The sequence below is a fragment of the Thamnophis elegans genome, chromosome Z (genome assembly GCF_009769535.1).
Source record: "Thamnophis elegans isolate rThaEle1 chromosome Z, rThaEle1.pri, whole genome shotgun sequence".
In the NCBI taxonomy this organism is placed as follows: Eukaryota; Metazoa; Chordata; class Lepidosauria; order Squamata; family Colubridae; genus Thamnophis; species Thamnophis elegans.
Window position 1 is genome coordinate 132,078,781 of NC_045558.1, and position 22,580 is coordinate 132,101,360.

A 22,580-nucleotide genomic window follows, 5' to 3' on the forward strand; every position below is an offset into this window, starting at 1 on the left:
AGTTCAATTCTTCAATACCTTTAACAGACCAACTTTTAGGTGGAATTTCCATCCTGTGTCTGTTGTTGTGTGTCTAACGTCCAGTGGTGGGTTTCAAAAAATTTTCAAACCTACTCTGTGGGTGTGGCTTCCTTTGTGGGAATGGCTTGCCGGCCATGTGTTTTCTTTCTCTCTCTCCCTCTCTCTCTCTCCCTCTCTCTCTGCTTCATTTTGTCTCTCTGTCCCTTTTTTCTTTTTTTCTTTCATATCTCTCTCACTTTTTCTTTCTTTTTTATTTTTCTTTCTTCCTTTCTTTCTCTTTCTCTCTCTGTGTGAGTCTGACTGTCTGTGTGTGTGTGTTTGTGTGTGTGTGTCTTTTCTTCTCTCTCCCTTCCTCCCTTCCTCCCTCTATGTCTCTCTATGTGATTCTCTCTCTGTGTGTGTGTGTGTGTGTGTGTGTGTATCTTTCCTCCCTACCTCTGTGTCTATGTATCTCTCATTCCCTCTATCTCTCTGTGCCTCTGTCTCTATCACACACACACACACACACACACACACACACACACAGAAACAGAAACACACACACATACTGTGGTCACCTTGTTGAGTGTTCCAATCACATTTGAAACACTCAACAACTGGCCTGTATTCATGGTTTTTTGCAGCATTCTGCAGATATGGGGATATCTCTTTCTCTATCTGTGTGAGTCTGACTGTCTCTGTGTGTGTGTTTGTGTGTGTGTGTGTTTGCCTCTCTCTCCCTCCCTTCCTCCCTCTGTGTCTCTCTACGTGATTCACTCTGTGTGTCTGTCTGTCTGTCTGTCTGTCTCTCTCTCTCTCTCTCTCTCTCTCTCTTTCTGTATCTCTCTCCTCCCTCCCTCTGTGTCTGTGTCTCTCTTATTCCCTCTATCTCTCTGTGCCTCTGTCTGTCTCTCTGTCTGTCTCTATCACACACACACACACACACACACACACACATACACACAGAAACAGACACACACACACATACTGTGGTCACCTTATTGAGTGTTCCAATCAAATTTGAAACATTCAACAACTGGCCTGTATTCATGGTTTTTTGCAGCATTCTGCAGACATGGGGGCAAAATATATGGTTAAAAGTACCTGGCAGTGGCGTTCTTCCCTGGGGGACTCCGCAGAATATCCCAAGACCCATGGCTCTGGGATGAGAGACGGAATCTTCGCCACAGGCCAGTGAAGCTTCATCCACCAGAGGCAGCAGGACCAAAGCCCCTCTCCCAACTGGCCCTTCCCCCCTCTGAGGGCGAGAGACCCGGCTGCACCGCTGCCTCTGGCTTCCATCCGAGAGTCTCCTCTCTCCGGGGCTGTAATTGTGCACTCCTTCATTTCTGAAATCGTTGTGGAATGCAATGAAGGGTCGGTTGTCATGTTTTATAGTGTTTTGTCTTTTATGGGTTTCCTGGCTATAGTCAGTTTTATTGCAGCCTTCCAAGCTAGGAAGCTACCAGACACATTCCAGGAAACCAAATCCATAACATTCAGCATGCTGGTTTTTTGCAGTGTGTGGTTGTCATTTGTCCCAGCCTACATGAGTACCAAAGGCAAATACATGGTAGCTGTGGAGATCTTCTCCCTCCTGGCTTCCAGCACTGGGCTTCTGGCTTGTGTCTTTCCCCCCAAATGCTACATTATCATCATGATGCCAAGGTGGCGCAGTGGTTAAATGCAGCACTGCAGGCTACTGCTAGATCAGCAGGTCAGCGGTTCAAATCTCACCGGCTCAGGGTTGACTCAGCCTTCCATCCTTCCGAGGTGGGTAAAATGAGGACCCAGATTGTTGGGGGCAATATGCTGACTCTCTGTAAACCGCTTAGAGAGGCCTGAAAGGCCTATGAAGCGGTATATAAGTCTACTGCTATTGCTATCTGAATAAAAGGGAGCATCTCATAAAGAGAATTATTTAAGCAATCTTGCTTTTTGTCTGTGTCCAACATGGGAATAGCACAATGAGATAAATCCTTGAGGCATCAATTTTGAGAGGTACATTAAAGGTCAGGTTTTCATGGTGCTTGAAAGGTTCCTATAATTTTGACATAAGAAGAACACCAAAATTATTTTCAATACAAATGTAAGAAAAATATTTCAAAAAGGAAAAAGAAGAGAAATCCAATTCAGTCCACACACACACAAAGAGTTTAAGGGCTTTATTAAAACACCACAAGCTCCTAATGACATTCCCAAAATTCTGCCTGCAATAAACTCATCTTCAAGCAACCCCCCACACGCACACCAAAGTTCCAATAAAGCAAAGTCCACAAGGCCAATACAAAATCCGCAGTCTATCCGCAGTCAGGGACATGATATCCAAATCCATCTATTATGTACTAGAGTTTGTAACGATTGTATTTATGTAACATTCTGAATCAAATGAATCTAATTCATTAGTTGGTGCAGTGGTAGATGAGGGAATTATGAACGTGGATATAGAGTTACGACAGCTACAGCAAATATAATAAGCAAAAATGTGGCTATTATGGTATAATTAGCAGAATTGGAAGTAATCCTGGCTGAAATCATACAGTTCATTCTTTAGGGTCTATACTTAGCTAAAGGCATAAGTAAAGGTTCACCTCACACATATATGCTAGTCATTCCTGACTGTATGGGGCATTGCTCATCTACATTTCAAAATCAAACAGCCAGCGCTGTTCAAAGACATCTCTGTGGTCATGTGGTGAGCATGGTCCGTGGGATTTAAAATTATGAATTTAGTGGTTCCCGAGGTCTGAAAGGTTGGGACCCATTGTCCAATTATAAGCTATTGTTAGGTTCACTAGCTGGGTTTATTTTCCCACCCTTTGGTAAAGTTTGTGGGAATAATCTTTTAGGTGGTCGTCTCCTGTTATGACTATTAGAGTGTCTCACCTCAGCAAGAGTCTCTGCATCCCCTTCTCATTCAACCTATTGATGATTCTAGTCACTTGAAAAAATAGTGTATTGATTTTTCTGACTGAATGAAAGCAAATTTTATCAACCAATATTAACAGTGATCCATTCTTTTCCAAGATTTTGGTCTTTATGGGTCAACAGATATAACCATGAATCCTCACTAGAATTTCCTGTCTCTCTTTTTGTTTCTGCTGAACAGAAATAGTGCCAGATCCATTTGCCTTTTTTTTATACTGCTACTAACGTCTAACCTTCATCAATGGAAGTTTTTAAGAGGTTGGACAACCACTTGTCTGAAATGGTACATGGTCTCGTGCTTGAGCAGTGGGTTGGACAAGAAGATCTTCAGGGTCCCTTCCAGGTCTGTTCTGAATTGAATTGAAACCACACTGTTGCAGGCCAATATTAGAAAGGCTAAAAAATGAGATTTGTAAAGCCTTACAAAGTTCACTGAATATCTCAATATCTGCAATGAAGCAATATAGGTTGCATCATTTATAGCACAATAAGAACAGTTTCCAGATATTCTGGAAGTTTGTATAAAATTTACCCAATCAAGACTGCTCAAGAAGGAAGTTGTCTTGGACTTCTAAGCTTGATTTTAATATTTATTTTTCATATTTTTCATCAGCAACTGCAGCCTCCCCTACATCCTCCCCATTTCCCCCTCTCCCCTTCCTTTCTTCTCTGCTTTTTATGGGTCAACCAATAAAGATCACTTGTCACCTTCAAGAGGCTGCTTTTGGGATTATCATCATGCACAGTTCATGAGCTAATGCAAATTTTATGGGGGAAAAAAACATTCTTCAGGAGTTACTTTGCTGTTCCAAAGGAAGCTACAGCCATCATAAAATGCCTGAAGACTTCTGCATCAGATATTTCTTTAAAATCACATTTTCTTCTTACTGACTTACTTCCAGTGCATCATCCTGTGGATATATAATTCTTGGGTAAAGAATTAACATAGTACATGCCCTTATTAGGTTCACTAGCTGGCTCTTTTATTTCCTACCCTTTGGTAAAGTTTGGGTGAATGTCCTTCTAGTGGAAATTCTCCTCTTATGACTTCTGGAGTCATCTCAGTGGGAGGTTCTGCATCCCTTTCTCATTCAAACTATTGGTGACACGAGTCACTTTAAAATAAATATAGTCTAAAATTTGACTTTTCTGACTGAATGTAAGCCAATTTTATCTGGAGAAGTCAAGCAGCATTAATAGCGATCCATTCTTTTCCAAGATGACAGACTTTATGGGTCAACAGATATGACAGTGAATTCTCTCTAGGGTTCAATCAATTAATCTTTATTGATTAGCCCTTGGGCCATATCAAAATACTAAGTTCCAGGGACAAAAACTACAGTTTAAAATGAGATTGAAATAAACCACAATTTAAAATGTAAATGGAATAAAATACAATTTGAAATATAATCAGAATAGAATGCAATAATTTAAGATACAAGTTAAACATGCTCAAAATTTTATTACAATGTGACCCCTACGTCTACCCCATCAAGTGGGCTTTCCTACAATCTACCATGTTCTGCCGCACCAACTTTGACCTTATTTCCATAAACTTTACAGTAAATTTGGCAATCCATTTCACCAACTGCAAATTAGTACCTAACAAACAATGTTGCAATGATCCTAGGATCCCCTTTCGGGGGGGGGGCATGTGGCTAAGTGGGCATGGGTGTGAGTGAGGTCAAGGTGGCCACACCCACTCAGTCACATGCTCCCACCTAAAATTTTTGAAACTCAAAACACACAACACACACGTGTGTGTGTGTGTGTGTGTGTGTGTGTGTGTGTGTGTGTGTGTGTGTGTGTGAGAGAGAGAGAGAGAGAGAGAGAGAGAGAGAGAGAGAGAGAGAGAGAGAGAGAGAGAGAGAGATGGGATTCAGCCGATTCACACCTATTCGGGAGAACCGGTTTGTACTTTCTAAGCAGTTAGTATTTAGTATTAGTATTTAATAAATTTATAGGCCACCCAATCCCGAAAGACTCTGGGTGGCTTACAGAAAATACATTTTAAAAAAGAATTAAAGGATTAAAAAAACAGAGCAAAACAGATTAAAAACCACATCATGCACTCAATCTGGTCGGGCCTGGACCACAGTCATGGGGTCAACAGCCCCAGGCCTGCCGGAGTAGTGAGGTTTTGATAGCCTTTCGGAAGGCCATGAGAGTGGGCAGGGTCCGGATCTCTGGGGGTAGTTCATTCCATAGGGTCGGAGTGGCTACAGAGAAGGCCCTCCCCTGGGGAGCCGCCAGCCGACATTGTCTGGTTGACGGCACCTGGAGAAGGCCCACCCTGTGCGATCTTATCGGCCGTTAGGAGGTATGCAGCAGAAGACGGTTTCGCAGATATCCGGGTCCTAGGCCATGAAGGGCTTTAAAGGTGATAACCAGCACCTTGAATCATGTTCGGAAACCGATAGGAAGCCAGTGCAGCTCGCGGAGGATAGGTGTAACATGGGTGTATCTTGGTACACCCAGTATCGCTCGCATGGCTGCATTCTGGACCAGTTGTAGTCTCTGAACACTTTTCAGGGGCAGCCCCATGTAGAGCATGTTACAGTAGTCAATTCTTGAGGTGACGAGGGCGTGAGTGACTGTTTGAAGTGCCTCTCGATCCAAATAGGGCCGCAACTGGTGCACCAGGCGAACCTGGGCAAAGGCCCCCCTGGTCACAGCCGACAAGTGATGTTCTAATGTCAGCTGCGGATCCAGGAGGACCCCCAAGTTGTGGACCCTCTCTGAGGGGTGTAAATTTTCACCCTCCAGGCTTAGGGATGGACTATCTGGCCTGTCCTTCGGGGGCAACATCCACAGCCACTCGGTCTTGTCAGGATTGAGTGCAAGTTTGTTCACTCCCATCCAGACCCTGACAGCTTCCAGGCACTGGCATATCACTTCCACTGCTACGCTGAACTGGTATGGGGCGGAGAGATACAGCTGTGTATCATCCACGTATTGATGGTATATAATCCAGTGCCGACAAATGATCTCACCCAGTGTCTTCATGTAGATATTGAATAGGATGGGGGACAAGACCGAGCCCTGTGGCACCCCATATTTAAGGGGCCTAGGGGTCGACCTTTGCCCTCCAACAAACACCGACTGCGACCTGCCAGAGAGGTAAGAGGAGAACCACCGTAAAACGGTGCCTCCCACTCCCACCTCTTCCAGCCGTCGCAGAAGGATACCATGGTCGATGGTATCAAAGGCCGCTGAGAGGTCAAGGAGCACCAGGATAGAGGAATGTCCGGTGTTCAGTCAGCGCGGCCAAGGCGGTTTCGGTGCAGTATCCAGGCATGAAACCAGACTGAAAGGAGTCTAGGAAGGAGTCTAGTTCGGAGAACCGGTTGTTGGAAGAAATCTTATTTTATTTTTTCCTCACTTTACAGGGCTAATGCTGTAAGGAAGGCAGGAAGGAAAAATTCTGGTGTTGTTTCTAACCTCATCTTTATTCCCTGCTTACAGAAACTGCCTCTCCGGTTAACCCTTATTACATTGTAATAGCTAAGGCAAAGCGCCCATCGACGTGAGTTGGCCACAGCCACATTGTCAAATGACCACTATATGTTTGTGTGTGTGTGTCTAGTCACTAGAAAAAATATAGTCTACAATTTGACTTTTCTGGCTGAATGAAAGCAAATTTTATTTGGAGAAGTCAACCAGTGATCCATTTTTTCCCAGGATTTTAGTCTGGTGGTATTCAGCCAGTTCAGACCTGTGAAGCGAGCGGGTCTCCGTGTGGTGAACCGGTGGCAATATAATGTGAAACCCACCACTGAACCACACTGTTACAGACCAATACTACAAGTGCTAAATACATGAAATTTGTAAAGCTATGCAGAGTTCAATGAGTATCTCAAGATCTATAATGATGCAATACAGGTTGAATCATTTATGACAACATCTCCAGATGTTCTGGAAGTTTGTATAAAATTTATCTAATCGAGTGTGCTCAGGAAAGGAGTCATCTTAGACTTCTAAGCTTACTTTTAGTATCTCAATAACATGCACTGGTTTCAACAATGCAAATCTTATGAAAAACAATCTTCAACAGTTATTCATCTGTTGGGATCACTATTTTCCCCTGGCATCATTTGGAATAGTTATTGTGTACTATGGACCAATTGCACCAGGGGAATAAGCTGAAAAATGGCTGTCCAACACCAGAGGGAAGAAATATTTTCTCACTGTTGAATCAGGAAGAACTCTGGTGAGGTAATCATCTGCCCTGTCCTTATAATCTTGACTGACTTCTCCTTTTCATTTGGCAACTCCCTGTAAAATGCAACAGGATGTGGACACCGCTTTAAACATAAAGGAGACATTCCCTTTGGTCTCTGAAACTTTGAATACGGAGGACTTGTAGCTCAAAAGCTGGTTTATTCTCAGCTTGTTTAGCTCTCCAGCTAAATCCTGACTGTCATATTGGAGAATATTTCACCAGTCATGGGCGAAGTGAATAGATTTTCTGCAGGAAGATTTGGATATCTTATAGTTGGAATATTGGTGTTAGGGGTGTTTCCTAGGAGCATTTGCAAAGTTTCTTTTTCAGAAGGCACCCTGGGTGATTCCAGTCCATTTGTTCATATATACCACGAACCAGGAGATTCCATACTTGGTGGTATAATTTCTCACAGCTTTGTAGTTTCGGAGGATGTCACATTCACAAGACATCCTTTTGAAGACCTCTCTGCTTTTTTTATGTAAGAAGTTGGATGCTTTACACATCTGTTTTATCTCTATCCTGCTAATAATAGAAGTGGTGATTGTAGAGTTTGTTTATTTTGGGGAGGGAGATGGGGTGGATTTTGGATGGAAGAGAGAGAGAGAGATGATAGATAGATAGATAGATAGATAGATAGATAGATAGATAGATAGATAGATGATAGATAGATAGATAGATAGATAGATAGATAGATAGATAGATAGATAGATAGATAGATTAGACAGACAGACAGACAGACAGACAGACGGCTGGCAGGCAGGCAGGCAGGCAGGCAGGCAGAGAGGCAGACAGGCAGATACCAAATGTTATCAACCCTCCAAAAACCAGAGAGAAAAAAGCAACTAGGTGAACTAATTCTACATTGTTACTAGCTACATCAAAAGAATGTTGAAAGTCCAAAAGTACAAAACCAGTGGTGGGATTCAGCCAGTTTGCACCAGTTCGAGAGAACCAGTTGTTAACTTTCTGAGCAGTTTGGTGAACTGGTTGTTGGAAGAAATAATTAGGGCAGAGAACCAGTTGTTAAATTATTTGAATAGATAGATAGATGAGAGATAGATGATAGATAGATAGATAGATGATAGATAGATAGATAGATAGATAGATAGATAGATAGATAGATAGATAGGTAGGTAGGTAGGTAGGTAGGTAGGTAGGTAGGTAGGTACGTAGGTAGATAGATAGAGATAGATAGATAGATAGATAGATAGATAGATAGATAGATAGATAGATAGATAGGCAAACAGATGATATTTCTATCAATAACCTGATAAAAGAAAACATCTATAATCTAAGTAAGCATTTCTTCCTATTTCTGAAAAAAAAAATCATTTTTAGTTTAGGAACTTAGAAGACTTTGTCATCCGTAGAACCTCATTCTTGGAGATACTGATATTTTCAGAGAAAGGACAGCTGTCTTCACATTACATTATTTTGGGGTGGGGGGAAGTATGTTGCATATGAACCAAAATTTAAAATGGCAAGCATTCAATCCACCATGGATTTGCAGAAAAAAATTATAAGACAAATCTTGTAGAATCAGATTCTTGATTTGTTTTTTAATATTTAGCTGTTACCATTCAAATTAATGGTAGTAAATATGGAGAGATTTCCAATATATTTGTTATTCATTCAGATTGTGATCAAGTTCAGAGTTATTAAAACTGCAACTTGGTCTCTCTGTAAGCATACGTATGCATTGAAGGTATTTATTATTGTTCACTTGTATTGCAGATTATTAACTCAGACCTATCAACACGTCTTGGCTCTGGTATTTGCTGTGAAGGAGATTAATGGAAATCCCCAGATCTTGAGCAATGTCACTCTTGGCTTCAACATCTATAATAACTATTTTAATCCAAAACTGACATATGAGGCGATGATGAAAATCCTCTCCACACCAGACAGATTCATCCCAAACTATAAATGTGATTTCCAGAACAATCTCGTAGCAGTCATTGGAGGTCCTAACTCAAATGATTTCTTCTACATAGCAGCCATTCTGAGTCCCTACAAGATTGCACAGGTACTTTTTGTTCAGGGAATAAAGAAAAATGGAAGAAATCGATAACAATTCCCTTGCTTGTTGAATACCAAACATAAGATGTTGGGTTCCAGAATGTAGATTTGGCTACTAATTTGAATTATAATTAAGGCAGAATAAAAAGGATAAACAAAAAATTGAACTCGGTCAGGGAAGTATCTGAAATAAGCCAAAATATGGAAATATTTATTTCTGAAATTCAGATTACATTCAGTATTTCCATTCAAGTATATTTTGCCTTGAGGGATGCAGTGGCTCAGTGGCTAATATGCTGACCTTGTCAATCAGAAAGGTCAGCAGTTTGGCGCTTCAAATCCCTAGTGTCGTGTAACAGAGTGAGCTCCCGTTACTTGTCCAAGCTTCTGCCAATCCAGCAATTCGAAAGCACATAAAAATGCAAGTAGAAAAATAGGAACCACCTTGGGTGGGAAGGTAACAGAGTTTCGTGTGGCTTCAGCATTTAGTCATGCCGGCCACATGATTAAGACACACACATCTTCAGACAGCACTGGCTCTTCGGCTTAGAAACAGAGATGAGCATTGCCCCCTAGAGTTGGGAACAACTAGCACATATGTGCGAAGGGAACCTTTACCTTATATTTTGCCTTAATACTTGCTTTAATTACCTATTTTACTATTTTTTTTTAATATTGGGAGACTTCCATTTAACAGGTCACAAAAGGAAAAAATTCCCATTAGTATCAGACCATATGGTTTCAGTCACAGGAAGGCAGTATAATTTTAGAAATCACAACCTAATGAGAGTTTTGCTGAAATCACAAACAAAAAAATATCTAAATAACTAATTCCTTCTAAGACCAACGCTTCTCCTATTCTGTTTTTCTCCTTCTCTTCATTTTTTGCTACCTTCTCTTAGCTTGCCTACTCTTCTGCCCCAGAGATGAATACACAGAATAAAGCAATGTCCTTCCATTGGATGCTTCCCAACGCAGATTATCAATATTATGGGATTCTCCAGCTGTTACTTCATTTCAAGTGGATATGGATGGGCGTATTTTATATTGACATGGGCCGTCAGACAGAATTATTGCTCCGGAAGATATTACCTTTCCTTTCACAGCATGGCATCTGTTTCAGCTTCATTGACACTTTACCTGGGGGGCTGTTGGGTAATATGGATGCGCTTATGGAAGCAGCCCGTGCTAAATTAAACTTTGCCTGGAGCAGCAGAGCTAATGCAGTGATTTTTCATGGAGAATTTCATGGGATAACATCTTTATGGGCTTTACTTGAATTTTCAGAATTTTATGATAAGGCAGACAAAAAAGCCAAAGTATGGATCATGACAGCAGATGTGGACTTTTCATCTGTCTTGTTTCAAAGACACTGGAGCACAGATTTCCTCCATGGCGCCATATCCCTGGCAATCCAATCCAAGGAAGTGTCCGGATTTCAGGAATTTGTTCGGATGAGGAATCCTTTTTTGCACAAAGCAGATGGTTTCTTAAAAGAGATCTGGCAACAGCTTTTCAATTGCCTGATTCCAAACTTTCCTAATGAGTCCGTGGAACAGAATATCTGCACTGGAGCGGAGAAGCTGGAGACTCTTCCCATGGCTGTTTTTGAAACAAGGATGACTGCCCACAGTTACTGTGTCTACAATGCCGTCTATGCTGTTGCGCATGCTTTACAAGCCCTGTACTCATCTATAAACAGGCAAAGATCTTGGAAAACCCTTAAACAACAGTCATGGAAGGTAAGTCTCCTTATCAGAGAAGTGCAGGATGTTTGTAGAGAGACAGAGCAGTGTTCCAATATCTCAGGGGCTGCCACAAAAAAGAGGGAGTCAAAGTATTCTCCAAGGGACCTGAGGGTAGAACAAGAAGCAATGGGTGGAAATTAACCAAGGAGAGAAGGAATCTAGAACTAAGGAGAAATTTTCTGACAGTTAGAACAATTAATCAGTGGAACAATTTGCCTCCAAAAGTTGTAAATGCTCCAACACTGGAGGTTTTTAAGAAGATGTTGGATAGCCATTTATATGAAGTGGTGTAGGGTTTCCTGCCTAAGCAGGGGGTTGGACTAGAAGACCTCCAACTCTGTTATCCTATTCTATTTCACTTTTTCACTATTGATGGAAGAGTAATATTATCAGTTTATTTTATTCAATTGATCCTGGTGACATGCTTGGGATCACAAATCTTATTATCATGAAGAAGAATCAATGTTATCTTCAAATTGGATGCTTATATCAACATCTGTGATTCAAGCATAGAGCAGAGAAAAAGGTTGAGATGAGCTGCTTCATACTGCATTGCATATACATAGAATAATAAAGTTGGAAGGGATCTTTGAGATCTTGTAGTTCACCCCTGCTCAAGCAGGAGATCCTATACCATTCCGGGCAAGTGGCTACCTAGTCTCTATTTAAAAGCCTCCAGTGATGGAACACCCTCAACATCTGAAGGCAAACCATCCCATTGGTTAATTGCTCTCATCGTTAGGAAAATTCTCCTTAGTTCTCGGTTACTTTTCTCCTTGGTCCTCCTGCCCCATATTGTATGTTCTGGGCATTTTTGCTAGCAATTTTGTTTTCATTTCTACTACTGTTGCAAGGTTCGCATTCTCATGCAGCGTGATGCCATTTCCATAAAAAAAATCTATTCCAAATCGGATGTGAATTATTTCCCTTTATTTGTTCAATGGAACCTTTCCCCATGTTGGATTATCTCCATTATCTTTGTCAGAATGGATAATATTCATGGCAGCTCTCTGTTTGCTTATGGTTTTGTACCATTTTCCACCAATAAGCATTTGTGCAGAGGATGAAATCTGTCCTAATTGGAGTGGTGTGGTGGCCAAGAGGTGGCACTCTCACCTCAGAATCGGGGGACTGTGAGTTCGATCCTACGTAGAAGCAGATTTTTCTTTTTCTGGGCACAATGAGAATATATCTGCTGAAGAAAACTCCACATTGGTGACAGGAAGGGCATCTGGCCATTAAATACTCTGCTCACCCCACAAAGGATTATGGAGTTATTAAAAGATGGTGGTGATGATGATGATGATGATGATGATGATGATGATGATGATGATGATGATGAAATCCATCCTAATGTTAAACTATGTCCACTTATTCAACGTTTTTATTTTTTTTAAAGAAGTCTTTTGAAATTTATGACTGAATGAGTCTGCCAGATTTATTGGGATCATGGCTCATTTCTAAACAGAAAAAAAAAATCTCTCTAGCTCAAGAGGGCTTTGTAGCAAAAGGTTTTATAAGATTATCCTCGACAGGTCTAAATTGAATTTTAATTTTGATATTTTTTACTTTAGAATTATCCATTTTTTATTGTCAGCTGTTTGTTCAGTAGCATGTACAGCTTTACTCTAATTTATATATAAACTAGTTGTTATAGCTTTCAAACATTCTGACATATTCATCTCACTATATCTACATAAGGTTGCATAAAATTACTTTCTCATGCATTTTTATTTTTTTATTTTTTTAAAAAAAAACTTTCATACTGCTATATTCTTTTGGAAAAAAAGAGGAAGATGATGAAAATCTTAACAGATTCATTTTGACCTCAAACTACTACAATTATGATTTTTTTTCAAGGCATCTTAAAAACAACAACTATGAATCTAATATCTGTTTATGCCTCTCAAGGTTTGAAAGTTTTCAATATATGAAGAGAAACATTAGATTTGCAGAAATTTCTCATATTTCTTCTCTGAGAAATAAATATGTTTTATAATCTGTGAGAAACCTGCTCAGACATTAAACCTGCAAAACTTTACTAATTTATTTACTATAGAATAAGAAGCATTAATATTCTAGACAACGATGCAATCTCACATTGAAAGTTCTGTAATTGTGCTGAGAATGTTTTTTTTTTATTATTTGATGGCATATTGTCACCAATATGATGAATTCCATCAAATGCCATCATTTTGCAAAGCATCTACAATCAGCCTCCACATCATGCTTTTATATCTTTTCCAATTTTTTTCCTCTTTGTCGTCTAGCTTCACCATTTCCTGAGAGGAGTTTCATTCAATAACAGTGCTGGGGACAAAATTTCCTTTGATGAAAATGGAGAATTTGTAGGAAGATTTGATGTCATAAACTGGGTCACTTTCCCAAACCAATCCTTCCATAGAGTTAAGGTGGGAACCATAGATCCAGACCCACTCTCACATCACCTGCTGACCATTAGGGAGGATGACATCGTCTGGCCCACTTGGTTTAATCAGGTAGCATCCATATCATGTCCACATTGATTGATTACTTTGACCAATATTCCAAAAAGGTTCATGGAAATCTTTGTTATTGTTGTTAGTTGCGAAGTCATGTTTGACCCATCACGACCCCATGGACAACATTCCTCCAGGTCTCCCTGTCCTCTACCATCCTCTGGAGTCTATTTAAGCTCACGCCTACTGCTTCAGTGACTCCATCCAGCCACCTCATTCTCTGTTGTCTGATTCTTCTCTTGCCCTCAATCGTTCCCAGCATTAGGCTCTTCTCCAGTGAGTCCTTCCTTCTCATTAGGTGGACAAAGTATTTGAGTTCCATCTTTAGGATCTGGCCTTCTAAAGCCAAGGTGGCGCAGTTGTTAAATGAAGCACTGCAGGCTACTTCCGCTGACTGCAGTTCTGCAGTTCGGCTGTTCAAATCTCACCAGCTAAGAGTTGACTCAGCCTTCCATCCTTCCAAGGTGGGTAAAATGAGAACCCGGATTGTTGTTGGGGGCAATATGCTGACTCTGTAAACCGCTTAGAGAGGGCTGAAAGCCCTATGAAGCGGTATATAAGTCTAACTGCTATTGCTATTGCTATTGCTAAAGAGCAATCAGGGTTGATCTCCTCTAAAACTGACCGGTTTGATCGCCTAGCAGTTCAAGGGACTTCTCCAGCACCACTTTGCTTTACTTTGGTTCAATCACAGGAGTTGTCGGGGAAGTTGAGTTTTTCTAGTGATAGATTCAACATTTCAGGGCAACAATATGTAACTTGGTTGATAATTTCTGTAGAGGGACACAAACTGTTCACACTATGGGGATGGTCTTAGCTGTGGTTACTGGCTTCAGAGCCCTATTCTGTTTTCATCAAGTGAGTAGAGCATACAATTAAAACAAAAGTAAGGATTTGATTGCCAGAGTTTGTGTGCCATTAGTAGCCAGGGACTATCACCACAAATACTTCTGGATTCTATGCAAATACAAATCAGGAGATTCTGTTGTGTTGTCATAATATCTATTTCCTTATTCTAGAGCCGTGATGGCAAACCTATGGCACTCATGCCAGAGGTGACATGCACAGCCCTCTCTATGGGTATGTGCGCTGTCATCAGCTACTCTTTTGGTTTCCAGCCAGCTGGTCTTCGTGGGCATCAGAGTGCTGAAAAATGGCTTGAAAACAGCCAAAAAACAGGCTGTTTTCGTGGCCATATTCAGACCTTTTTAGCCCCCAAAATCATCTGAAAACAGCCTGAAAACAGTCTAAAAATGCCCTGCTTTGGGACTATTTTGGAAGGGGGGGGTTCCAGCCCAAAAATATGCCAAAAAGGACCAAAAAACAGCCAGAAAATGGCCCCCCAAACAGGGGATTTTTCAGAGTGTTTTCAGGCCATTTTGGGGGCATTATCAGGCTGTTTTGGGTCATTTTCCGATGCTTCAGCATCCTCAAAGATCAGCTAGCTTTTAGATATGCATATGCATTCTGGTTTGGTCACTTGATGCTGAAAAAGTTCACCATCACTGTTCTAGAGTCACTGTGCTTGCAGATGTGTATGTTGGTTAATTCAAGGAAGATAATATTACGTGAAACACAGTTTTGTTGTTTTTCCTTCCTCCACCCTTTGTATAGTTTTATGAAACTTACATTAAAAGCTTAGCAATGGTCTCAAAAAGGATATTGGTAAATCTTACTTTCAAGATTCTTTTCCAAATATTGCCAGCATTCCGTGGATACAGTTGCTAAATTTCTGTTGAATGGTGAATTTTCTTATGGGAAGAAATTCCGTCCTTGTGTGAAAAAAAAAGAAATTCAGCAAAATTAGCTGCCACCAACATGTTGCCAAAATAGTAATGGGTCAACAATTCTGAGCACATATTGCTCTTGTTCTAATGTCTGTATTGCTGAAGTTCATCTGTAGAAAGAGACATCCTGCTGTTCCTTTCCATGACAAGCGATCCAAATTGCCGAAAAATGTAAGGAAGATAAAGTAAATTGGGATAAAAAATATGAATAGAAATAGTTCATTTTTTAGTATTCTTTCACATACCTGATATTAAAAAAAAATCTGATACCAACCAATAGTTTTAATAGGGCTAAATGTATTATTTCACTTGCTTTGGTCAGAGGTCTCTCACCTGGGGCCGTTTTGATCACTTAGCTTCAATTTTGTTCAGAACCAGAGCCACAGGATCCAGAAGCTAAACCTGGCAACAAAAAAAGCTTAAGAATTCATAATTCATTAAGTCATCTAAGTTAAGTTCACAATTTAGGGGAGCTAACAAGAGCACCACCTGCAGCAGCTAAAACATCCAGTCGATGTGTGGAATAAGAAGTCCACCGTCTTCTTGGCCTGATCTATGAAGGATGGACCTTGAATTATTTTTGTTTCTGAGCTCCTTCAGGAAGTTTGCAAAGATGTTGTTCAGCACCGCAACCTCAAAATGTTGCAATCACTCTCTGAATATTTCTCCCAAAAAAATATTAACATACTTTATTTCCTACATGGGCAGGTATTACCTGTATCCCTGTGTAATGATAACTGCCCTTCCGGTTACAGAAAGACCAAAATAGACGACAAACCATTTTGCTGCTATGATTGCGTTCCATGTCCACGGGGAGAGATCACAAATCAAACAGGTAAGAGATGTTATGAAAGAGCCCAGATGTCCTCCATCCATCATTTAGATATTGCACTCAGTTTCTCAAGCATGAATAACTTTTCACACATTTGTACCAGAGGTGATAATCAGCGGGTTCTGACCAGTTCTGGAAAACTGGTAGTGGAAATTTGAAATAGTTTGGAGAGTAAATACCAATTCTGAGTGACCCTTCCTCCATCTATTCTCTGCCTCCCGAGTCCCAGCTGATTGGGAGGAAATGGGGATTTTGCAGTAACCTTCCCCTGGAGTGGGGTGAGAATGGAGATTTTACAATATCCTTCCCCTGGAGTGGGGAGGGAATGGAGATTTTACAGTATCCTTCCCATGGAGTGGGGTGAGAATGGAGATTTTACAGTATCCTTCCCTTGGAGTGGGGAGGCAATGGAGATTTTACAGTATCCTTCCCCTGGAGTGGGGTGAGAATGGAGATTTTACAGTATCCTTCCCCTGGAGTTGGGAGGGAATTGAGATTTTACAGTATCCTTCCCCTGGAGTTGGGAGGGAATGGAGATTTTACAATATCCTTCCCCTGCCATGCCCACAAAGCCACGCCCAGAAAGCCATGCCACACCCACAAAGCCACACCCACAGAATCGATAGTAAAAAAAATTGAATTCCATCACTGTTGTGTACCCTATTTTTTATGCACCAGCAAGAACCAGTATTCATTTGTTTCATGGCTGTTTTTTTTTTCCATTTCCCGACACTGATCTTTCTCCTATACCCCTCCTTTCTCAGTTACTGGCACCCAGCTTTCTGCTTTTCCACCCAGCCACCAATGCCACAGCAGAAGCCCCTGGCTCCCTTTTCTGTCTTGCTTTTTGGACTCAGATTATCTGGCAAACACATGGCACTCCCAGCCTTTTGTAAAGATGCTATCTTCATAAAAAGAATAACACCATTGCTTTTTGTTATTCTGTTGGAGGACTTCAAGTCCAACCGCCTGCTCAGGCAGGACAAATAGCTGTCCAATCTCCCCTTAAAAACTTCCAGTGTTGGAGCACCCAGAGGTTCTGGAGGTCAATCATTTCACCAACTAGTTATTTCTAACCATTAGGAAATTTATCCTTATTTCTATTCTCTCATTGCTTAGTTTCGATTCATTGCTTCTTCAGGGGTTTTGGAGAATAGGTTGACTCCAGTGGTGGGATTCAAAAATGTTTTACTACTGGTTCTGTGGGCATGGCTTGGTGGGTGTGGCTTGATGGGTGTGACAGGGGAAGGATACTGCAAAATCACCATTCCCTCCCCACTCCTGGAGGAAGTTTACTCCAAAATCCCCATTCCCTCCCCACCCCACTAGCATGCTTTCCAGCTCCATTCTCCTGTTTAGGGCAACAAAAGAAGATCAGCTGGGAGGCTGGGAGGCAGCAGGGGTGGGGCCAGCCTATTTGCTGGTTCTCCAAACTACTCAAAATTTCCACTACCAGTTCTCTAGAAACTGTCAGGACTGACTGAATTCCACATCTGGTTGACTCCCTCTTCTTTGCGGCAACCCCTTAGATTTTGGAACATTGCTGTCGTATTAACCCTAATCCTTCTTTTCCTTAAACTACTCATACCCAATTCCACAACAATTCTTCTTTTATTAAAAAAAAGTTTTTTATTGTTTTAATTAAACAAAAACACAAAAAAGAATCATCCTTCATTACATCTTGTAGAAAGCATGTCGATTGGTTACGAATACATTTCGTGCGTTTCTTCCACAATCATTACATATACTTCATTCATATTGAATTGTACATTTTAAAACAAAAATCTTTATACATTTTACTATCACTGTACCACAATTCTCATTTAACTGCAATTATTTAAATGTGCTTTTATCTGAAATCATTTGTATTTAAAGATACAACCACCTACTGGCATTCATTCGCAATTTCAATAAAACTCCAATAACATTACACCTTTATAACCTATTCTGAAACAAAATCAGTTAATAAGATATTTAAGCATTCCCCCCCTTTTTTCCCTATCAACTCACAATTTAAAGCTTATATCCAATTTACTTTTACCAATACAATACACACATATATATCATTAAACATTATTTATTAAAATTTCCTTGTTATTATTGTAGTTAACTAAAAATTATTTACTATTTATATCACCTCTCCTCTCATCAGGCCCAAAAGAAATTATACCTTTTTATAGCAAGATCTAAACAAAAATTTATTAATGAAATTTATAGGTCTTTTCGCCAAGTCCCAATTTACAATTTATAACCAAGTTACTTATACTAATTGAGGTTATCATTTCATTATTGTTTATGTAGTTAATTATATGTTAACGAATAAACATTTAATAACAATCTAAAACAATTTACAAAATACTGAAATTCCTACTTATTAATCACCAAAAATTAACTAACTTTTTATCATCAACTTTCATTATCAACCTGTATCTTTCCAGTGGCAAAACAATTTTATCTCTCTCCCCAGTTTTTCTGTCAATTCTCTTTTCAGCTCCTTTATAAAGTTTTTATAAACTTCTCTCCGCACTTTATTGCTTAAAAGATCTCTCAAATAATCTCGTTGCCCTTGAATTGTTATTAAAATTAGCTTATCTTTGGTTGTCAGACTTATTTAACCATTATCAACCATTCTTCTTATGTTTTATCCTGTCTTGCTCTTCTCTGCACTCAATCTCTTTTTATATCATTGCAACCAAACCTTGATGCAATATACCAAGTGTTGTCCTACAAGGCATTGTAAAGTGATATTAACACTTCACATGACCTTGACTCTATCTCATCATAAACTTGCATGATCTCTGAAACACCTTAGAAAAATATCACACTTACTTTGGAAAGTTTGCTTTGGAACATATCCATTTGATATGCGTCCCATGCACAAGCTTGGGGAGATGGGGTGTAAAAGGAGAAATGCTGGTGTGGGGAACCAGGAGTGAAGGGAGCTAAAAAAGGAGAATAGACATTTCAGGGAATTGGGAAAGAAGGCAGCTGACACTTGCTGGCTCAAGTGTAAATGAATGCTGGTGCTTGTGGAGGCTTGTCAGCTACAAGGCAGGGTGCAGGTAGCCAAAAGGACATAAATGTGTGGGGAGGGGATAGGCAGGTAGCGTTGGCTCAGGGCCCAGAGTGAATAATTTGGAATAGCTTGGATTTGGATGGATATTGATCCAAGATTCTGTCAGAGTTTGTTGCAGCAATAAAATCCAGAAAGCACAAACAGGTAACTGATGCAGCAGGATTCATTAACTTCTCTTTATACACATAACACATGAAACATATATACAATACCAAGAGTGGTTCTTCCAATGTGGTAGAGAATAGAGATTGATATCAGTTCCAGCAGCAGACTAGTTTTCAGCTTTAGCACAGACTCGGAACTACAGAGCTAAGCCACACCCAGGCTCCCATGTGTTTCAGCTCCCATTGGCTGACATTGTTCCTAAGCCCTATTCCAGTTCATGAATATACTCTGACAGATTCTCAATTAACAATTGCAATAGGGAGGGATAGAATTGTGGTCACTGTGCAATGCGGTCAGATGAAATTTCACTTTATAACCATATCTGAAAAGGTATAAATTATTGTCATAAACTGAGCATCCAATTGTGATCATACCTATAGAGCTACCTAAAAATGGAGCTTAATCAATTAGTTTCATCCAAGCAGACATGCACATGAAGGGACTGTGCCATTACTATCATTATGATTTACATTTATACACCACTCCATTCTCTTTCTTCACGCAACTTATTTCACTTAACATAAATTTCGAGTATATGTTTTTATACCCTGATTCTCAGATTGGTGGCCTCTCATCTCTTGGTTTACTTATTTTTGTAATAAGTATAATTATTACAAAAATAAATAATACTACTAAAATAAATAATACTAATTTTTCTTTTAACAGATATGCACACATGCTTCCAATGTCCCGATGATCAGTATCCTAACAATAAGCAGGATTTCTGCCTTCTCAAGGAATTGACATACCTCTCTTATGAAGAAACATTAGGAAGCAGTTTGGTTACAGTATCCATTATCCTTTCTTTCATCACAATTTTTGTACTAGGAGTGTTCCTGAAGTACCACAATACACCCATCATTAAGGCCAACAACCGCAGCCTCTCCTACACCCTCCTCTTCTCCCTCCTCCTCTCCTTCCTTTGTTCTCTGCTTTTTATCGGTCGACCCATGAAGATCACTTGTCTCCTTCGGCAGACTGCTTTTGGGGTCATATTCTCAGTGGCTGTTTCTTGTATGCTGGCCAAAACCATCACTGTGGTTCTTGCTTTCATGGCCACCAAACCAGGATCCCGAATGAGGACCTGGGTTGGGAAAAAACTAACCCTTTCCATTGTTCTTTGTTGTTCTTTTATTCAAAGTCTTCTTTGCATTGTGTGGCTTGGAATTTCTCCCCCTTTCCCAGACTTGGATAAGCACTCCTTCATTGCTGAAATTGTGGTGGAATGCAATGAGGGGTCAGCTGTCATGTTCTATAGTGTCTTGTCTTTTATGGGCTTCCTGGCTATTGTCAGTTTTGTTGCAGCTTTCCTATCTAGGAAGTTACCAGACACTTTCCAGGAAACCAAATCCATCACATTCAGCATGCTGGTTTTCTGCAGTGTATGGTTGTCATTTGTTCCTGCGTACATTAGCACCAAAGGGAAATACACAGTGGCTGTGGAGATTTTCTCCATCTTGGCCTCCAGTGCAGGACTCCTCTCCTGTGTCTTTTTCCCCAAATGTTACATTATTATAGTGAGACCTGATCTTAACAAACGAGAGCAGTTAATAAAAAGAGGACATTGACCAATATTTTTAGAAAGTTTTAGCCCACCCAGCCCCTACACAGCTTGCAATGAAGCCTATCACACAGTAATGTGTGACTTACTTCAAAGAAATTAATTATTTAAGACACACCAATTATTTCCTAATAGAAGCAGTTAGAGATAAAGTGATATAATTATTGTTTTAGTTGATGCAGTGGTAGATGAGGAAATTATGAATGTGGATATAGATTCTGAGTTGCAGCAGCTACGATCCTCCCCAAAAACTAAGGTGCATCTTAAACACCGGAGTGTCTTATGCTCCAAAAAAATATGGTAATTATCAGTTCACCCCCATTTGTTTTCAAGAGTTTAATTCTTCAATATCTTTAACAGACCAACTTTTAGGTGGAATTACTATCCTGTGTCTGTTGTTGTGTGTCTAACGTCCAATCTAGTTTCTTATTATTATTTGGGTTTGCTGACTATGCTTGACAAAAGTTTTAGACTGTTGGCTTCATCAATTTCCAAATAGTTTGAAATACCCCCTGAAAGTAAGAATTACAAAACTCATTAAGTTAACATTTTAAGAGGTTTGATAGAACCTAAAGGAATAGAAACGTGTAGTACATATGCAGTTACACTTTTGTAGGTTTTGTAGGAGGTTCTATGCCATGATAAACATGCTGGTATTATATTTCTCTTTTATATCCTTGCAACTTTTATTTCAGTTGTAAGAGGGCAGAGCAAGCAAAATGCAAAGAATCTGTATCATAATGATCATAATGATTCGACTACAGTTGTGTTCGACTATAAAATATATCTCAATAAACATGAATACTGAAATTATCAAATATTCCAATGTTTTAGAATTAATCCATTCCTATTATATTGGTGGGTGGGTGTGCATGCGCGCGGATCACTTACTTCACCCAGGATAGAGTAAAGATAGCTGGGTGTCATCAGCATATTGGTGATACCTCAGCCTATGGTGATGGATGATCCTCTGATCAGAAAGTTTGGTTTTGCAAATTACATTCAGCCAAATTGTAGGTTATTTTATGGTCTTGGAATCCATTATACAAATAAAACAGGTGACATGATTTGTTCAGTTTACACACACCCTCCCAAGCAACAGGATCAATTAGAACGACCAATTGATATGCCTTCCATTGATGACCGGGATACTGCATGAGTCAAAAAGTGGGCCGTGAAAATATTTACAGACCCCTTGCATCCTGGACATAAATTGTTTCAACTCCCACCCTCAAAACGATGCTATAGAGCATTGCACAGCAAGACAACTAGACACAAGGACAGTTTTTTCCCAAACGTCATCACTCTGCTAAACAAATAATTCCCTCATCACTGGCAAACTGTTCACTAAAGCTGCATAACTATTACTATTAGTCTTATCATTCCTATAACCCATCTCTTCCCACGTATGAATGTAGGACTATAACTTTGTTGCTTCTATCCTTATGATTTATATTTATATTGATTGTTTCCTGATTGCTTAATTGTACCCTGTGACTATCATTAAGTGTTGTACCTTATGATTCTTGATGAATGTATCTTGTTTTTTATGTATACTGAGAGCAAATGCACCAAAGAAAAATTCCTTGTGTGTCCAATCACACTTGGCCAATAAATACTTCCATTCTATTCTATTCTATTCTATTCTATAAGGGGCTGGAGGCTAAAACATATAAAGAACGGTTGTAGGAACTGGGTACGTCTAGTTTTATGAAAAGAAGGACTGGGTGTGACAAGATAG

At 39.9% G+C, this 22,580-nt stretch overlaps 1 protein-coding gene across 1 annotated transcript; it reads left to right on the forward strand.

Annotated features, from left to right (window-relative positions):
• Positions 1-7,210: 7,210 nt before the first annotated feature.
• On the forward strand, positions 7,211-20,846 carry LOC116521833 (vomeronasal type-2 receptor 26-like). Its single transcript, XM_032236483.1, has 6 exons — positions 7,211-7,290; positions 8,888-9,179; positions 10,075-10,914; positions 13,191-13,418; positions 15,914-16,040; positions 19,945-20,846. The coding sequence occupies exons 1-6, from the start codon at positions 7,211-7,213 to the stop codon at positions 20,844-20,846; spliced, it is 2,469 nt and encodes an 822-aa protein (XP_032092374.1).
• Positions 20,847-22,580: the final 1,734 nt, after the last annotated feature.

Bases quoted from the DNA above. Each gene is read 5' to 3' on its own strand.
- LOC116521833 (XM_032236483.1), top strand. From the start codon at position 7,211: ATGCAACAGGATGTGGACACCGCTTTAAACATAAAGGAGACATTCCCT. The intron at 7,291-8,887 runs GTAGCTCAAAAG...CTTGTATTGCAG, and splicing joins ACTTTGAATACGGAGGACTT to ATTATTAACTCAGACCTATC. The intron at 10,915-13,190 runs GTAAGTCTCCTT...TTTGTCGTCTAG, and splicing joins TTAAACAACAGTCATGGAAG to CTTCACCATTTCCTGAGAGG.